This window comes from Sebastes fasciatus, chromosome 9, assembly GCF_043250625.1.
Source record: "Sebastes fasciatus isolate fSebFas1 chromosome 9, fSebFas1.pri, whole genome shotgun sequence".
Classification (NCBI taxonomy): domain Eukaryota; kingdom Metazoa; phylum Chordata; class Actinopteri; order Perciformes; family Sebastidae; genus Sebastes; species Sebastes fasciatus.
This window is the reverse complement of record NC_133803.1, coordinates 7,552,175-7,572,118: the sequence shown is the minus strand read 5'-3', so window position 1 is coordinate 7,572,118 and position 19,944 is coordinate 7,552,175. Positions and strand designations below refer to the sequence as shown.

The 19,944-nt window shown below is 40.7% G+C and overlaps 2 protein-coding genes across 4 annotated transcripts in view; both read left to right on the top strand.

The window, feature by feature from the left end:
- Nucleotides 1–10,696, top strand: part of rassf4a (Ras association domain family member 4a) — a 30,511-nt gene extending 19,815 nt beyond the window's left edge. For all 3 annotated transcript variants that reach the window (XM_074645659.1, XM_074645658.1, XM_074645660.1), the window contains exons 4-11: nucleotides 4,041–4,147; nucleotides 5,715–5,794; nucleotides 7,032–7,201; nucleotides 7,553–7,654; nucleotides 7,734–7,785; nucleotides 7,871–7,992; nucleotides 9,272–9,369; nucleotides 9,881–10,696. In XM_074645659.1, the coding sequence (XP_074501760.1) occupies nucleotides 4,041–4,147; nucleotides 5,715–5,794; nucleotides 7,032–7,201; nucleotides 7,553–7,654; nucleotides 7,734–7,785; nucleotides 7,871–7,992; nucleotides 9,272–9,369; nucleotides 9,881–9,950 (801 nt within the window). In that variant the 3' untranslated portion in view covers nucleotides 9,951–10,696. The remainder of the gene's footprint in view (nucleotides 1–4,040; nucleotides 4,148–5,714; nucleotides 5,795–7,031; nucleotides 7,202–7,552; nucleotides 7,655–7,733; nucleotides 7,786–7,870; nucleotides 7,993–9,271; nucleotides 9,370–9,880) is intronic.
- Nucleotides 10,697–11,739: 1,043 nt separating this feature from the next.
- paox (polyamine oxidase) lies at nucleotides 11,740–18,235 on the top strand. The gene is given in 11 exon segments (XM_074645657.1): nucleotides 11,740–12,072; nucleotides 14,387–14,563; nucleotides 14,756–14,886; nucleotides 14,979–15,166; nucleotides 15,748–15,929; nucleotides 16,374–16,543; nucleotides 16,715–16,794; nucleotides 16,925–17,037; nucleotides 17,785–17,863; nucleotides 17,865–17,937; nucleotides 18,047–18,235. Coding segments are annotated over 11 exon segments (1,494 nt in total). The 5' UTR covers nucleotides 11,740–11,918; the 3' UTR covers nucleotides 18,194–18,235.
- Nucleotides 18,236–19,944: the final 1,709 nt, after the last annotated feature.

The following is a 19,944-nucleotide window of genomic DNA, read 5'->3' as shown; positions in this document are numbered from 1 at the left end:
TCCATTTTGTATCCCTATGAACCATCAGATTGCTTGATTTGAGCTAACAACTTTATAATACCCCGACAGCAGCATTTCAACAATTATTTTTATTATTAGTTAATCTATTTTTTCAATAATCATTTAGTCTCTAAAATGTCAGAAAATAGTAAAACACAAGTTCCCAGAGCCTACAGTGATGTCTTCAAATGTTTTGTTTTGTCTGACCAAGAGTCCAAACCTTCAGAGATTCAGTTTACGGCAGAAAACAGAAAAAAAAAGCAACAAATCCTCACATTTTTAAAAGCTGGAATCAGAAAATGTTTAGCATTTTTGCTTTGCTTGATAAATCACTTGAAGGATTAAACAGTGATTGAAATTGTTGCAAATCTTTTTCTGTCCGATTAGTCACTAAAGATTTCAGCTCAATATTTAAGTGGATTTGAGATGTGATTATTCAGCTCTTTTGTAGTAACTTTTAGAAACAGCCGAGGATAAACATCTTCATGATTATTTTTAGTGTTTTATTAGAAACTATATCCTTTACATCTTTACAAAATATTCAACGTAAACATAGACTTGAGTCCTCAGTGCATAGAAATAAATAGACCTTCAATTTTCTCTTGAGCCATATTTTGTCTTTGTTCAGCCATCGTCCCATCATAAGTCCCATCATACATTGCGTTGTTTTAATCTTCAGAGCCGGTTCATCCAACCTTGTTCGACTATGAAATATCCCACCAAAGTGCCTTTTGGGCGTCCCACAACAACAACAGCATCTCTCTTCAAGTCCGTATCTGTCCATACAGCCAGTCCACGGGGTCTTTGACCCTGCAGTCTTTTTCTCTGCCCATCTTGAGAGAAAAGTCCTCTGTGCTGTTTAGGCCCAGACTGTAATGTCTGGAAGTCCGTAGTGTACGGGGAGAGCCGCGAGGAAGCGAGGCTGAGACGGAGAGCTTCATCTGAGCCTTTGAGAACTGCCACAGCTTGGGGGACCTCTGGAGTCTGACGGGGCCGCAGCTCGGGGCCTCAACGGGGCGGGCGAGGGCCTGAATGCTAGTCATGTAGTCCTCCAGAGACGGATAGCTCTGGGTAGATTGAGAGGATGTGGGGTGGACAGGCGAGTCCTCCAGTGTCTCAGTAATGGTGGGTAAGAGAGGCAGGGAAAGCAACAGCCGCCTGCGTTTCATGCTGTAGCGCAAGAGGAAAAATACAATAGTTAGACTGTGGCTCTTTTTTTCTACAGACTTCAATGACATAGACATAAAATAAATAAAACACATCTACATAGTGGTTTAAATTTTCTGTTTTTAATTAGAGTCTGTCATTGTGCTGTCTTTTAGCCTTTTGCTTTTAATCATTTTAATACAACAGATAACTAATAACTGTGCACACCCTTATTTCCTTGTTCAAAAGTGTGAATTACAATTAAGAAAAATGAAATACAATTGCTGTTCTGTCTGGTTTGTTACGAGTAAAATATGAAATGTTGCTACAATTCCTTTAAAATCAACTTGTAGAAATGGCTAAATTGTAAGCCCGCTATAATAATGAATAGCCAATAATTAAGAACACGAAGAAGAAGAAGAAGAAGAAGAAGAAGAAGAAGAAGAAGAAGAAGAAGAAGAAGAAGCACTCTCACCTTTGATGCTTGAGTTGTAGAGTTGACATACAGAGTGATGTGTAGTCCGCTCAGTTTGAATATGACTGGACCGGAGTGTGTATCCAGGCTTTATAGAGGCACGCTGAAGCAGAGCGATTAACCGCTACTTCTAAAAATAGCCCTGCAGACCTTACTTGCATCCCTGTGAGTGTGTGAGTGTGTGTGTGAGGGTGTGTTCATGCCTGTTCAGGCATACAGGAAACTGGGGAGCGGCAGGTCAGCGGTGCAGCTGCTCTGAATGTTTATATTCCAGAAACAATGAAACCCTGGGAGCAATCTGTCTTACCTCCGAAAGAACACACTTTCTACTTCTTCTTCTTTTTCTTCTTCTTCCTCTCTCTTTTCTCTGATATTTCAGTATTAAAATCATTATCCATGTAAGAATGGTACTAAAAAACTGACTGGGTTCATTTCCAGTATTATTATTTCAGCAAACTGTGTCAGCCACAAGTTTTCCATCCAAATGAAACAGTGTACAAACACAAAAGACATACATTTAGAGGCCCAGCTTGAAGAATTAGTTCAGCTCCGTAAGTTATTTGTTTAAAAAAGCAGTCTGAGATCCTCATGTGGTCACATGCTCCGAGACGACGGGAACCCTTTTCCTAAATCTCGATTTATACACTTTTAAACCGCAACCAACATTTTTGATTAGTGTTACAGAAAATGTTCACACACACACACACACAAACACACACACACCTTTTTTGTACATTTGTTGTACTTTCTAAACTCTGACAGTAGTTACACGCACCACACAGATGTTTTCTATCTTCAGATAAATTGTTGACAAATAATCAGTGACGGAAGAAGTATTCAGATCTTTTACTTTTTGCGATACTACAGTATAAAAATACTCTGTTACAAGTCAAAATCGTGTATTTAAAAGTTTGCTTTAGTAGAAGTACAAAAGTATTAGAATCAGAATATACTGAAAGTATCAAACGTAAAAATACCATTATGCAGAATGGCCCATTTCTGAATAATTTATATGATATTACTGGATTATAATTGTACATTACTTTTAATGTTGCAGCTGGTAAATGTGCGGCACATTTTAATTACTTTATATACTGCTTTTTTTTATAAAGTAGCAGAAAATACTCAAGTAAAGTACCTCAAAATTGTACTTAAGTACAGCACTTGAGTAAATGTACTCACATTCCACCACTGCAAATAAGTCACCATGTATCTGTCATGAGCTCAGCGAGGCCAAATGTTTGAATTTAAGGACTTCTTTAAGAAGACTTTTCCTGTTTTAATGAAGGCCTGGTGCAAGTACAGTATATACCCTAAATAAAGTATGTTATCTAATATAAGGGCCTAATTTAAAGGATCACGATTTACATACTTTCCAATTAGATCTAAATAATCTCTAGTGAAATTAAAAGTTAACACTTTTCTAATACTTATCCCTGACATGTATTTCCATGTATGCGTGTGTCCTTAATTCATTTTTAGATTGAAATTATTTGGTATTGGGCGCCTGGGTTAGCTCAGTTGGTAGAGCGGGCGTCCATGTATCAAGGCTTGGTCCTGACCGCGGCGTCCCGGGTTCGAATCCGGCCTGTGGCCCTTTCCGCATCCGCTCTCTCTCTCCCCCCTTTCAAGACTCTATCCACTGTCCTCTCAATGAAAAAAATGGAAAATGCCCCCAAAAAAATAACTTTGAAAGAAATTACTTGGTATTTAACCAGAAATGTTCAAGGGTAACCACAAACTTTAAACTGGCAGTTTATCTGCTCATCAGACCGACTTCTGAAAGTCAACATCTGTTTTACTTTGGTGTTAAAATCTCTGTGACAAATTCATTTATAGACTTTTTCCATCCGCAGAATCTGTGTTTAAAAGGTCTGCATTGTATTCTGCAGTATAAAAGTAGTTATTGTGATGATATAATAAGCTATTTGAGACGAAGGAAACAGATCTGTGATTACAACGGTCACAGTTGCGGTGTAATATTTGATTTATTGCTGGTTCAAGATCAAGATCTATGATCTATAATTTCTTTTGTTGTTTTACATTCAAAAGCCAACTGAAAAAATGTTAAACAGGGTGACACTGTTTTATCTTTCTACTAACACATAATGTGCCCATTTTCTTCTAAATTTAGAGTTTCGCTTCTGCGAAATCAAAACGTCTCCCCCTGCGTGTACGTGACCCAAAGCAGTCATGTCTCTGTTCTCATTTTTGCTGCCTTCTCAGACGTGACTTCACCCTTGTACTGTGTAAAAAAAAAAAAGGGTGGGTCAAACCTGACGGGGTTCACCCTGAAGCTGTGAGCGACTGTTCTTGCACGTACACCTGATATTGAGCCGCGTTGGCGGGCGGCCAGCAGGATATCCCCTCTGACCACGCTGATGATGATTATTGTTATATTCTGTATGTGTATGTGTAGGAGGACGGGGAGCTCACCCTCGAGGGGTTGCTGAACATCTACTGGGGTCTGCGCCGACCAATCAGACTTCAGATGTACGACGACAATGAAAGATTTCGTTTCAACCGGTAAGACAACCCGGCCCTGGCTGACACCCAGAGCTTCATGTGCTGAACAAACAGATGTGGGCCGTGGGATTACAACACTGTCAACAGGGACCTCTCACACAATAACAGAGAAAAGCAAACTACCAGTCCTTGTCAAAGTCTGATCCCCACCCTGTATTAGGTAGCTAAGCAAAATCCTTTTACCTGTGTAGTATATGATGTTGCTGTAGACTATTAAAGATTTAGCAATACTTTGGAATTAAGAAAAGATAAAACAAGAAGAGACTTTATTGAATGCCAAAGAGGAAATATACATATTACAGCAAGTAACAGTGAATGAAATGTGAATAAATAAAACAAAATGAGAAATTAAGGAACAAAATGCAAAAGCTATAGCCTATACATTATTTCTTCTTTTGGCATTGGCAGCACATTTTAAATGTCCAAAACATTCACTGGTTCCAACGTCTCAAATCATACATGATAAAGTGAATATATTTGGGGTTTTGGACGGTCATGTAAAAACAAGCAATTTGAATAGCCTACATCATTTATTTTCGCTATTTTCTGCATAGACTGTATATGAGAAGTGGACGTAGTCATCGTGACATCACGCATTGGTTTTTTGACTACGGTTTTGAAGCCTCAAGTTTGGCATTTTGTCCGTCGCCATCCTGTTTTTTTGCAACCAGAAGTGGCACGAGAGGGTGGGGCCAAGTACAACCGAACGCTGAATAAGACATTAGGCATAAAGCATGTTACAATTAACTTTCATGAACTGAAAACACACTGTGAAAGGGTTAAAGTTTAGTCATGTCCTCAATCATACCTTGCTTTATGGTTTATTTGACTCTAAATGGGACAATAATTCACTAAATGAACATCATGCTGTATTGAAGAAGACTTGAAACTACTGTTGAGACCATAAACTCATGTTTACAGTGTTTACTGAGGTAATAAATCAAGTGAGAAGTAGGGTCATTTTCTCATCGACTTCTATACAATCAGACTTCTTTTTGCAACCAGAGGAGTCGCCCCCTGCTGGCTGTTAGAAAGAATGCAAGTTTAAGGCACTTCTGCATTGGCTTCACTTTTCAAACCCGGAGATGCCCACTGATTTTCAGTCATTTATGGACAAAACGATGAATAAATTGCTCAAGGAAATGGTGGCAGATGGCAGATTAATCTATAATGAAAATAATCTTGACCTTGGAAACAGTATTTTGACAAAAAAAAAAGGAAAGTTAGCTCAGTACGCTTATCTTAGCAAACACCTGGAGGCATTTAGCTATGTTAGTTTAGCTTAGCGTAAAGACTGAAAGCGGGGAAAACGGCTATAGTCTGGCTTTGTCCAAAGGTAAACAGGGTAAACAGCATATTTCCCAAAATGATAAACTATACTTTTAACTCAAGGTCCACCCACTAGATTTTTCCAGGATCGGAAAACTCTCGAAAGTGGCGAGTAGAGTTAAGATCAGCTAAATGTTATTTTTGCAAAACACCTGGATGCATTAAAGTATTGTACACTGTATAGAGTGTTAGGAATGTTAACAAGCAATAAACACATTGTTCCTCTGTCTTTCTACAGAAACGATAGATCTACTTTGGCAAAGCAGCTGTCAGCAGAGTCTAACAACAACTCCCTGGGCACAGACACCGGACCGGCTAGTGAGTAGCATACACGTGCAGTCATTCTCACACTCACATACACTTGATGGATTAATGTAGATTACAAACACATGCTACTGATTAGAGCACCACAGGTGCCTAATTCCGTATTTCTATTGGAAAGGTTGGCTGACATGTTGAACACAGATTACCATGGATCAGATCACCAACTCTATAAATAACCAGGGTTAGACTACTTAGTCATGGGACGTTGGCCAATTTGAGCAGTTTGCTGGGGTCCTTCTTGACCACAGATAGAGAAATTTTTGTATGTATTTGATTTACTTCTGTTAACCCACATCATTTGTCTGGGTGTCACTGTAGGGTTTTGTCACATGGTGATCTTTTGGCTCATGGACTGCTAGTAGCAGAGATAATGCAGGGCATTGTGTATTGATCAATCCATGGTGCTGAAGTAGCAGACAGATCTGTAATTGCAATATTAATATTAAATTAAATATTTATTATATATATATATTAATATATTATATTATTATAGTATATATTAATAATATTATATATATATATATAAATATATATATATAATCAATATTTTTTTTAAGTAATGTACTCTTTGAAACCAATGAACCATGAATGAATACCATGCAAGGGGTGAAAAATAGGCAACTTATATATTTATTTATATGGAGTTTTTCACTTTCTGTCACTTAATAAAATGTCTGACGACACATTCTTGATAGCGCTTGATAGTAAAACGATTATTAAAAAAATATTTTAACAACATATAAAATATTGGCTATACTGGCTATAAAACTAGTCTCAGATATTGGTGAAATTCAATAAATGAAATGAAATAGGTATAAGGAGAACCAACACTGCTTTGTCTTAAAGAGTATCGAGGGGCTTTTTTGAACAAATGGGGAGATTGTTGTGATTTCTAGCAAATGATTTTGTTTTTAACCTTAAATACTTTAAAGTGGCCAAATTAAGTTGTATTCATTAGTTCAAAACAAACAGATTTGAAGTAATTGATTCAGTTACTTCAAATTAGTCTGAATTAATTGAATAAAAGTATATAAAAATTGACATGTCGTCCTCCAAACATATGCGATCATCAAAATGATTTGTCACAAAATCAGCCTAGCATGTGGAACACCATATGTTGATCCATCTTTGTGTAATGTTTCCTTGTTTTCAATGTACCTGCCACACATAGATGTAAACAGGCGCCGTCTGATGCATGCGTTAAGACAGGTGTGTTTTTGTTTACCTTGAGGTGGTGACATGTGCGGTCAGGAGGAGGAGGATTCTCCTCAGCTGCTGAGGACCAGGAGCGATGCTTCCTTCATGCGGGTTCAGAGGAGGTCAAAGACACACACTGCCAGAGATTTGCAGCGCCTGCGCACACACAGGTTCTCAATCAACGGACACTTCTACAACCACAAGGTACACATACATGCACACACGTTAATGTGTCCTGTTGTTGACACATCTCCAGCTGCAGAAGGGCAGAAGCTTCCTGTGAAGGGCGAGCCTGTACTTCTGCTGAATTTCACAATGGGCTGATTTCATTAATGTTCCACAGAATACACTGCGTTTCTCCATCAGTTTCTCCTGAATACACACGTGTGTTTTTCTTGAACAGATTCCAGCTTTAGACCGAGGGATTTCCTTCCCGTTCAAAATGTCCAAGGTGTTCAAGTCCAGGAATCCCTACTCACGTGTTGATGAAGCAAAAGTTCCCAATACTTTGTGTCCTCTCAGTTATTTCTGTACGTTTGTTTCTCTCGCTCTTAGACATCCGTATTCACTCCAGCCTACGGTTCGGTCACTAACGTACGAGTGAACAGCTCCATGACGACAGGACAAGTCCTCAACCTGCTGCTACACAAGTTTAGGGTAAGCAGTAAGACACGGGTTACATCTCAAAGGGGGTTTCAGTAAAAATAGAAATAACCTGTAATTGTGTCTTTTTAAGGTGGAGAATAAATCCGAAGAGTTTGTCCTTTATATGGTGCACGAGTCTGGCGGTAAGTAATAACTTTCATTGGGGTTTTGTCAGTAGAAAAGTCGCGTTGTGTGTGTCACTGGTTGTCTTTGACTATATCCTTGTAGAAAGGACCCGACTGAGGGATGGTGAATACCCGCTGGTGGCTCGTGTGCTTTATGGACCCTGTGAGAAAATCTCCAAGATCTTGATCACGGAGGCCGACCTGGGAGAGGAAGTCACGTATGATGTGAGTCTGGGCCTCCCGCCTCCACTCTCTATGTTCTCTCATCTTGTTCTCGATAAGTGACCCCTTTTTTTATTTTTTGTGTAGTCCTCAATATAGACACACAATGACACAATGGAAAGTTATGTTAAATTTAGCAAGCTGAGGAAAGATATCCTGTTTCTGGACTGATGTAACAATAGGCTAAGATGGCCGACAGCGTGTTGTTGTGACTGCGCTGAGTAATAAATAAAACCTGCTGCTGGAGAACTTTGCTGGATTGTCTATGATTGGAATCGTATCAACCCATTAAACCTGCAGTAGGCAGTATATTTTTGGCATCATTGGGCAAAAAATTCCATAATAACCTTTTCAGCATATTGTAATTCTAGTGTTCTGAGAGATAACTAGACTTCTGCTCCTCCTCATGGCTCTGTTTTCAAAATCAATCTGTTGCATCATTCAATAGAGGCAGCTGTCAATCACTCGCAAACTGATCAAACGATCAGACTAGGCAGCGCTGATCAAATATGAATCAATATTCTGTTACTGTAATGCCTATTTCGCACCTCAAATGTTTTCAGAGACATCTTGTAGTGTACTGTTTAGCTGTAAAATGAGAAAGTTTTTTAAATCAAATTTGCTCCAATTCTACCCACTGGGTCAATTTATCCAAATAATCTCGCCATAGTTTGTTTTTTATTTGCCTAGATTTGGAAATATTCACCTTTTATTTCTGCCTCGACCCTATCACAGTGGAGGTGACTGTAAAGTGTGTGTTGCTTGGACTATTACAAGATTATATTTAAATATTTAACAGTAATGATTCTATCCAGAAATAAACATGAACCACAGAACACGCTTCAGACCGTTTTTATTGGAATTCCTTTGCGCTGAAAATATAGTCCTTATAAAAAGTGTTCATAGTGTGATCTGTGGACTATTCAGAAAATAGATGTTCCTGTTGGTTTTTTAAATGTAAAAAAAATAAGTATTGTTTTATTTTTTTTTGTAATATAATTGTAAGTGAACTGACCCTTTACAGTTAGAGAGTGGTAGAGCTATTCTACTGTGTTTTAGCCTTTACTGGAAAGGTCAACTTAGGTCATGTTTTAGTATTTTTACTTATACTATATTTTATTATTTTATTGTTATTGTTTTGATTGGTTATTTGGACAGAGAAAAGAAGATCGAAAGGTATTTGGATGCCTGTGTACCTGGGTGCAAGTATTGTATAGTCAAGGACGTGTAGTTTGCTCGAGCTGATTTATGTGCTGATATGTTCAAATCGTTTTCTCCGCAGGTTGCCCAATACATAAAGTTTGAGATTCCGGTTTTAGACAGCTTCGTAGAGAAACTTAAAGAGGAAGAGGAACGCGAGATAAACAAGCTGACCAAAAAGTAAGTCAAGAGTCTCACGACTCAGCAAACTGTTGCAAAACTCGTTCCCGTCTATACAAAGACATCTTTAATGACGCATCTATTTCATTATGTGAAGCCAATAACTGACTGAGGTTCGGCAGTGCAGAATCAAAACAAGTCCTCCAATGTCAGCAGTGTTTGTGTGAAACATTCCTTGCTTGCTGTTTGGAAGATTGTGTAATCAGAAATTGACCTATCCCTTTTTAAAAATGAAACTATATACTTGTGACAGGTGTTTGGGGCTGAGAGCCATAGACAGGGACAGGAACGAGACCAAGTAACACATTGTTGGTTTTGCTGTTTCAATGGGGTTTTAAATGAGAGATAAAATCATGATTTGAGGACACTTTTATCACTCAGTTTACATGTTCTTTTTTTTTTAATATATATATATATGAATGTATCGAAATGTGTGTATTTGAGTGCCTGTTTGTGAGTGTAAGACTGAGTCAGATATGATCTTCAATCTTGTATTTTCTCACCTCTGCAGGTACAGCTCTCTGAAGTCTATGATCCAACATCAGCTCGAAGGCAGAGCTCACACCAGTGACCGAATATGAGTGTTTCTTTATGTAACGTGTGTGCATGTGAGTGTGCGTGTGTGAGGGGAAGGGTGGGTTCAACACTAATGATTGTTGATTTACTATGGGAACATTTGCCAAAATCTGTAGTGAATGTAGAGGTAAAAGGGTAAAAGTAAAGGCTGCAATAGAACTATATCATACACCAATGTGCTTCTACTTAGAATGACATATCTCAACAGTTTATATGATCTATTAATGCATTTGTATGAAAATTCTTACTGCAAATTTGGATATTTATACGAGCTGTTTTTGGTAATGTTTTCTCTGACTTTGACCTTTTTATGTAATAAATCCGTTTTTAGTGTGGCCTTTATAAATGCTGCTGGATCTCTGCTGACACCAAACATAATATCCAACTCGGGCTTCCCACAAAGAAAACAGCCATCTTTATTATTTCCTGTACTTCCATGGTGACTGGAGCACAGATTAGCATTGTTCTTCTGAGTGACCCTCTTTGCCAGCTAGTTCCCATGAGCTGTGTGCACGTGTTTGTGTGCGTGTGTGTGTGCATGTGTGTGAGAACTTATCAACATTACACAATGAGGGTATCCTGAGAGAGGAGGGTTGTTCCGTTTTCCCACAGTTTCGCAAACAGCAAGACTGTTGTAATATTTTGTGGACCAACCTTGACCGTTCATGCTACTGTATCTGATTACATTTGATTCAACACACACCTCTTCTACACAGGCTCATGCAACACAAAGTAAATGCCAAATATAAAAAGCTCACGTTTTTTTTTGTTGGGTGTGTCAAAGGTGTGTTCAACAATTTTTGGCAACATTTGTGACTACGCCAGAAACTTGTGCAGCAAATAAATCAAAAGCCAGGCGACAAGAAGGTCAGTTGCAGTCGGAATTGCTGGGGCATCGGCCACAGAGAACGCAAAATTACGTACATTGTTGTATATATTATTGTGAGCATAGGGTTGCTGTCTCAGTCCACTGCTTTACAGCTTATTTACATCACTGACATGACTTGATCATTGACTTTAGGAAGTGTAGGACCGCCTACACTCCAGTCAACATTGATGGTGTTTCTGTCGAGGCCATGGATGGCTTTAAATTCCTCAGCATGCAGATTTCTAACACTCTTAACTGGTCTGAGAACACCGCCCACATACTGAAAAAGGGCATGACAAAGACTGTTTTTTTAAGATGGATTAAGAGATTTGGTATGCCTCGAGGAGGTTTGGCAATTTAATAATGCACAATTAAACATGCTCTGACAGAAGGTTTAACTTAGTGGTTTGGTAACTTGTCCGTGTTGTTGAGTATGGGGCTGCGTAGCCGCAGACCGGTCAGGGTGCCCATGCTGTCCTAATGTTATGGCTGATCGGTGTATATACAGTATATCTTGCACAATTTTATGTCTTAGATTCTCAGTTTGCCATTATTTTACTTTTTTATATATAGGCCAACATATTTTGAGCATTGTTGAAAGGAGCCTGAGATTCAACAGCCATTGACTGCTTCAGTGTAATTAATGTGCCTATGATAAAAAAAAAGAAAAAAAAAAAAGAACGAAACCTGTGCACATAAAAACCGGGGCTGTGTACAACGCGAATTAAACTTGACACACCAGACATCCGTAGGATATTCTCTTGACGAATTGAAAAGACAAGTAAAGTTTGTAAACAGCAGACTGGAAGTAAACTGGTCCATGAAAACGTCCAGTTGGCCGCATCCAGCGCTCACCCCTTCGAGCAGCCCTGTCAGTCAGTTATAGTCATATCACCTCCATGGAGAGAGAGTCTGTGATGACAGGCTGGGCTCAACTGGACCGCACCTTGCTGCTTCACAGTCACACAGTTCAGGAATGCAGCAGACCAGCTCCACCTATTATTCTCCTGGGCTTTGACCTGAGCTTCTCTTATATGTTACATAACGGTGCGGACGGGCTAAAGTCCGTACAGGAGAGAAGGTATTGGTTGGATGCGCAGCTAATATGGCGGTGAGTGCGGACCCACAGATAGTTATAATAGGATCCGGGATATCAGGTCTAGCAGCAGCACACCGGCTCGTTAACGCTGGATTTCATCACGTGCGGATACTTGAAGCGACTGCAAGAAGCGGAGGAAGAATAAAAACCGGCAGACTGGGTGAGCGACGATATAAGAACTGAGCTGCAGTTTCTCTTTCTGTCTTTCAGAAAATTACAACAACAAAAAAAAATAAAGATTGTCATTAATCCTCGCTGGTCGGCTATTTATTTAGCCTTACAGGTGAAGGGTGCTAAAAATAAAATGAACTAAATTGAAAAAAAGATGAAGGGTGAGGGGTTTTTATTGTGTTATAAAGTGATTACAAAACAAGTGAAGGCATGTGCAGGGACATATATACAAAAGAACAAAAGATATTATACAGAGAAAGACAAATAACAAAGTACAAAAACAAAACAAAAACAACACAATCTTCCTCAATTCTACCAAAGTAACTTTACAGATTACAATAAATCAGAAAAACTCGAAAACAACAATCGTGTGTATATATACATACGCTATATAATCGTGTGTATGTTCTGGGAAGAGTTGCCTCCCTGAAAAGAATAGGTGAACTGAAACATCACAACTAGTTTTGTATGTTGTACTAAAATCATCATCTGTTATGAAAGCAGATTTCTTCTGTTCTTTATCTCTGCTGAAATGTTCATCTATTTTCAACTATGCTTGTATCAGCAAAAGCGACAGACGCTCTCCAAATAAGGAAACCACAAAGATGATGCAGTAGCACATTTAACAATGTGAAATATATATTTTTAATGTTTAAAGTATGGAGGTTTTGCAGGCCTGAAAACAAAAAAAATTTGCTGAGTTGCTCATCTGGTATAGGGCTTGGATAAAGCAGATGGGAACTCTCCCAATAAGGAAACCACAAAAAATATGCAGTTGCACAATGTGAAATATATAAACTGGGGGGAAAAAGTTTGGAAACTTGCGTTTGGTGGATTATTTCTCTGTTGTTACAATGCTAATTGTCATTGTATTTTACATCGTTGGAAAGCCTGTTTATTTACCTTCACAATGATGTCCAACTTGTAAGGATCATGCATTTGTGGGATGAGCAGCACAGCTGATTATGTGGGGAGCGCCCAAGGAAAATTTGCCAAAATGCTCTGCCAATGGTAAACAGTGTATTCTCATAAGGCTACCAGGAAGCCTGCAATGACTGCCCTTCACCGTCAGGCCCATTTGCGCTGGTGTCGACAACACAGACAATGGAACCTGAACATGTGGGGGAATGTCATGTTCAGTGATGAGTCCAGGTTCTGTCTGCCAAAGTTGGATGGCAGGGTCAAAGTATGGAGACGACGCGGAGAACGCTATGCTGATTGTTGCATCGATGGAGTAACAGCTTTTGGTGGGGGCAGTGTCATGGTGTGGGGCGGCATCTCCCTCACTGGCAAAACAAGGCTTGTCATCATTGAAGGTCATCTCAATGCAGTGAGATATCGGGATGAGATTCTGCAGCCAGTGGCAATCCCATATCTCCACAATCTGGGACCTAACTTCATCCTCCAAGATGACAACGCTCGCCCCACAGAGCCAGGGCTATCACAGACTACCTCCACAATGTGGGAGTAGAGAGAATGGAACGGCCTGCCAAGAGTCCAGACCTCAACCCAATTCAACATGTGGGATCAGCTTGTAGGTGTTAGAGTGACCAACACAACCATGCTGGCTGACCTGCAACGAATCCTGGTTGAGGCATGGAACGCCATCCCATAGCAACGTTTGACCATGCTGGTGACCAGCATGAGGAGGAGGTGCCAGGCTGTTGTGGCTGCGTATGGATCTTCCAACCGCTACTGCGGCTCCTGACGGTGTATTAAATGATTAAAGTGTAAAATAGCCAATATGTCTTGTTTGTTCCTTGTTACTGATAGAGAGTTCAATCATCCAATCCACCAAACAACTCAAAACAAGAGTCAACACCAACAGGAGAATACACTGTTTACCATTGGCAGAGCATTTTGGCAAATTTTTCTTGGGCGCTCCCCACATAATCAGCTGTGCTGCTCATCCCACAAATGCATGATCCTTACAAGTTGGACATCATTGTGAGGGTAAATAAACAGGCTTTCCAACGATGTAAAATGCAATGCCAATTAGCATTGTAACAACAGAGAAATAATCGACCAAACACAAGTTTCCAAACTTTTTTTTCCCAGTTTATTTCAAATGTTTAAAGTATGGAGGTTTTGCAGGCCTGAAAACCTAAAAACAATTGCTGAGTTGCTCATCTCGTATAGGGCTTGCCTAGAGCAGATGGGAACTAATGGTTACACCCATGATTATGATAGTTGTAATCGTGTAGATCCCTTTTATAACAAATAAAAGTCTGTTGCAGAGTAAAACCTGCTACCAATAATGTTTTTTTTTTCTGTAACCACACAATCTTGTTTTTCCTCTACAGGTAATAACATTACAGAAATAGGTGCATCTTATATCCACGGTCCATCTGAGGGGAACCCAGTGTTTTGTCTGGCTCGGGACTATGGCCTCCTGGATCCAGATGCCCTCACCCAAGAGAACCAGGTCGTGGACTATAATGAACATATTCCCTGGGTTCCTAACTGGTTCAGCAGTTCAGGTCACCAGATCTAGAAATGTAACACCATCCTGTTTTAACACATCATGTTTCCTAATTCAAGTTATCTGGTTGTGTGTGCATTAGCATGATCCTATGTAATGACATAATGTGTCCAGTAGTCTGACTATTGATTACTTTATGCAAAAACAGATAATCGTTATTAATATTTTATAATCTGTGGGTGATATGCAGGTCAGAAGCTCAGTGCTGAACTCATGAAACCTGCTCTGGAGATGTTTGATGAGCTATCGGATGATACTTTTCAATTTGAGAATCAAAAAGAAACGCTCTGGGCCAGCGTAGGACATTTTATACGATCAGAGGTATTTTATTTCTCTTTCTTTTTGCTGCTGCTATAGATCTGAGAAGTTGATGATAAACTGAAGTTTGGGTGGATGTTTGGTATTGTGTGCAGGCCTGACGGCGAGCAGCAGCGAGTTGGACAGATAAGGATAAAAGCACCAGGGAGCTGCTACTGTCTGCGATCAGTGCCATGTTGAAGTTTGAGTGCTGCGCCAGTGGGACTCCCACCATGGATGAGATAGACCTGGCGGGATTTAATATCTACAAGAGTCTACCTGGACTGGACTGCACATTCCCAGGGTCTATACTAAACCGTCTCATAAGCATATTCATACACACCAAATAAAGGGTATAAACCATAGACTGTATATATAGATGCACGACGTGTCACACTTCCTCCCAATGTACAAAAGTGAAGCCAAAATATCCCGGATATAGCAGCTGCCATCTTGAGATTTTGACGTCATTTGGAGCCAGAGTCTGTGCAATGGTGATCGGGGGGCTGGAGCCGCTCTATCGGGGTCCCGCCCACACACCCGCCTGAGCCAATCACGAGCCGAGCACGGCCGTCTATGATCAAATTAACACATGTTCTATTACACAAACTTGTGACGGTTATGGAAAGTTAAAGTTACATCTCCTCTCTGGTACAATTTCCGCATTCCCGCATTCCCGTAAGCGCACTATGTAGTAAAGAAGGAGTGATTTCAGACACAGCACCTGTTTTAGCCTGATGTCAGCTCTATTTTTCACTGACTTGCCTTCTCGTAATGTAAAATACAAATTCTTTGGGGTGCTGAGACTATAAACTAATATTTAAATCCATTAGAGTGCTACGCATATGCAGCCAGGTAACTTTGATTTGTGCTTTTTTCTTACAGTGGCTTCGAGGGCCTAATCGAGAACTTGATGTCGGAACTCCCCAGTGGTTTAGTTACCTACAATCGGCCTGTTCGCTGTGTCCACTGGAACAACACAGAGAGCGGAGTAAACACTGTCACGGTTGAGTGTGATGATGGGGAGAGGATCGCTGCTGATCATGTCATTGTCACAGTACCTCTAGGTAGACTTCTGCACACATACTGTACTATTGTATCGAGAAATAGGCATTACAGTAACAGAATATTGATTCATATTTGATCAGCGCTGCCTAGTTTGACCGTTTGATCAGAGTTCACGCAGTGATTGACAGCTGCTCAGAGACGGCAGTCTCCAGCTCAGCTCTGATTTGTTGTTTTCCTCCGGTCTGTGAAATCTTGTAGATGTCATTAGGAGCACCGCAGGACACAGAGGCACATGATCTTTTTTTCAGAATACCTGTCTCATGCACTACTGTCAGGATATAGTGACTGCTTTATAAAAAAATTACCTTTTTTAATCATATTTGCTCCAATTCTACTTACTATTGCTTTAATTTGCAACATTGCCCACAATGACCTAATATAACCAGATATAAAAAGGTATAGCAAAATAAACATGCATGAGCTTTTTCTTTTTTTTTTGACAGGATACCTTAAGAAGCACCATTCAACCCTGTTCTGTCCTCCTTTGCCGACACACAAACTGAGCTCCATCCAGAGACTAGGATTTGGAACATGCAACAAAGTATTTGTAGAGTTTGAATCACCGTGGTGGGATGCTGACTGTGAGGTCATCTACCTGGTGTGGAAAGATGAGGTCAGCATTGAACCACAGAATACATTTACAAGCTAGCACAGAACAATGTGTCTAAATGTTATTTCATTCTTTTAAAATAGCAGTAAATCCATCTACAAATAACCTAACATTTTCTTTTTTAATAACTAGTACCCACACACATTGTCTGTTTTACATCAATTGTCTCTCCAGGAGGATGTTTTGGACCAGGTGTCAAACAAGTCCTGGATAAGGAAGATGTCAGTATTCACTGTGCAGAAACCCTCTGAAAGGTCAGCAACACACGGCACCTGAGCTGTGACAGATGCTCATTCTTCCTTATTTAAAGTTTCCAGGCTAATTCATGTTCAGAGAGCAATAAAGCCATGTGACTCTTCTTGATAATTATGGTTAAACTCTCAGGTATAGCCATGTTCTCTGCGGCTGGATCGCCGGGCACGAGTCAGAGTATATGGAGACACTTCCTGAGCAGGATGTCAGATTTGCCATCACAGAGCTCATCCGTACATTCACAGGTGAGTCTCAACCTGAAGCTGCCTCCTAATCGCTGGTATGAATGAAAATGGATAGGAATACTTTATTGTTTCACTTAAATGTAGAGTTACAAACTGTTTTACCTAGATAGTCACAATAAACATCAGGAAATGCACAGACAAGCCTGGCAAACTGAATCTGAGATGTCCTACACTGGCCACTGTACAGAGGATAACCCCTTTTGATTTGGGAAACAATGTGGCCTTTCCTGTAGTGCCACCTTCTGGCCAAACTGCTCAGGTTCTGACTCATTAATGTGAGAATAGCAGAGAATTGTCTTCATTTTCAGCAATGTGCACAGTGAGGGTTACACAAGGGGCCACAAGTATGACTTAAGGCTTAAAGAGTTGTCAGTTACTGTGTAGGATTGCTTTAATCTTGTTGTGTTAGAGGATCTCAAGATGTTGTTCATGAGGAGATGAAAGTTCTCCTGTAATTCATGCTCAATTGATCCATAATTATTGAACTGATTATAAACTTGAACTGGAAGCCAGTACTAGATTTAAGATCCAAGATCCAAAGCTTTGTAGTCATCGCATAGACAACAAGTTGCACTAAAATGAAAATCTTAGCCTGCTGTTGCTTAGCTGGTTTCTACTATGTGTAGGCTATCACTGGCTAAATCAACTACTCTTTCAGTTTGAGCACTTGAGAATTTTGTATTTTCTAAAAATGTTTCTGATCCTTTTAAGGATGATCCCTGACAGCATATCTCTGTGTGTATTTAGGAAACCCTACCATCACCCCGAGGAGAATCCTGCGCTCCCAGTGGTTTCATGAGTCCTGGACATGTGGATCTTACAGTCACAGCAGTAGGCTGTTCGGTGCAGGACCTGGAGAACATGATGGAGGCCCTGCCTACGAAGGGATCACAGTCACAGGTACACAGATGAGCATGTTTTACTGACTCAAACACACACACGTGCATATACAGTACATACACTAACTCACAGCAAAGTTGCTCTCAGTTCTAACTGCTTTGGTCTTCAGCCCCTGCAGGTGTTGTTCGCTGGAGAGGCTACTCATCCCTACTACTACTCCACCGTCCATGGAGCTCTTCTCACTGGGTGGAGAGAAGCTGACCGACTCATCTCTCACTACTCCTCCATCAGTCCATGTCCAGACCAAAAATTGTAAGAGATGAACAGATATGCATTAAAAATAGTTTTCCCCCCAGAATGTATTTGTATTTGTTTACCAGTGGTGGAAAAATCATGCAGTTAGAGAACAAGCCTAAAATGGTAAGACGGTACAACGGTACAAGGCCGCCTCGATCTTGTAAGGTTATCGTTGTGCACGTGTGCATGACGTCAGAGCAAGTCGGCATCAAGTGGAACACAGGCTAGTGAACACAGGCTAGTGGAACACAGGCTAGTGAACACAGGCTAGTGAAACACAAGCTAGTGGAACACAAGCTAGTGGAACACAGGCTAGTGAAACACAGGCTAGTGAAACACAAGCTAGTGAAACACAAGCTAGTGAAACACAGGCTAGTGGAACACAGGCTAGTGAAACACAAGCTAGTGGAACACAGGCTACTTAACAAAGGCTAGTGAAACAGGTTAGTGAAACACAGGCTAGTGGAACACAGGCTAGTGGAACACAGGCTAGTGAAACACACGCTAGTGGAACACACGCTAGTGGAACACACGCTAGTGGAACACAGGCTACTTAACAAAGGCTAGTGAAACAGGTTAGTGAAACACAGGCTAGTGGAACACAGGCTAGTGAAACAAGCTAGTGGAACACAGGCTAGTGAAACACACGCTAGTGGAACACAGGCTAGTGAAACACAGGCTAGTGAAACACAGGCTAGTGAAACACAGGCTAGTGAAACAAGCTAGTGGAACACAGGCTACTGAACAAAGGCTAGTGAAACAGGTTAATGAAACACAGGCTAGTGGAACACAGGCTAGTGAAACACAAGCTAGTGAAACACAGGCTAGTGGAACACAGGCTAGTGAAACACAGGCTAGTGGAACACACGCTAGTGGAACACAGGCTACTGAACAAAGGCTAGTGAAACAGGTTAATGAAACACAGGCTAGTGGAACACAGGCTAGTGAAACACAAGCTAGTGAAACACAGGCTAGTGAAACAAGCTAGTGGAACACAGGCTAGTGAAACACAGGCTAGTGAAACACAAGCTAGTGGAACACACGCTAGTGAAACACAGGCTAGTGGAACACAGGCTAGTGGAACACAGGCTAGTGGAACACAGGCTACTGAACAAAGGCTAGTGAAACAGGCTACTGAACAAAGGCTAGTGAAACAGGCTACTGAACAAAGGCTAGTGGAACACAGGCTAGTGGAACACAGGCTAGTGAAACACAGGCTAGTGAAACACAGGCTAGTGAAACACAGGCTAGTGGAACACAGGCTACTGAACAAAGGCTAGTGAAACAGGCTACTGAACAAAGGCTAGTGGAACACAGGCTAGTGGAACACAGGCTACTGAACAAAGGCTAGTGAAACAGGCTACTGAACAAAGGCTAGTGGAACACAGGCTAGTGGAACACAGGCTAGTGAAACACAGGCTAGTGGAACACAGGCTACTGAACAAAGGCTAGTGGAACACAGGCTACTGAACAAAGGCTAGTGAAACACACGCTAGTGGAACACAGGCTAGTGGAACACAGGCTAGTGGAACACAGGCTACTGAACAAAGGCTAGTGGAACACAGGCTACTGAACAAAGGCTAGTGAAACACAGGCTACTGAACAAAGGCTAGTGGAACACAGGCTACTGAACAAAGGCTAGTGGAACACAGGCTACTGAACAAAGGCTAGTGGAACACACGCTAGTGGAACAAAGGCTAGTGGAACACAGGCTAGTGGAACACACGCTAGTGGAACAAAGGCTAGTGGAACACAGGCTAGTGGAACACA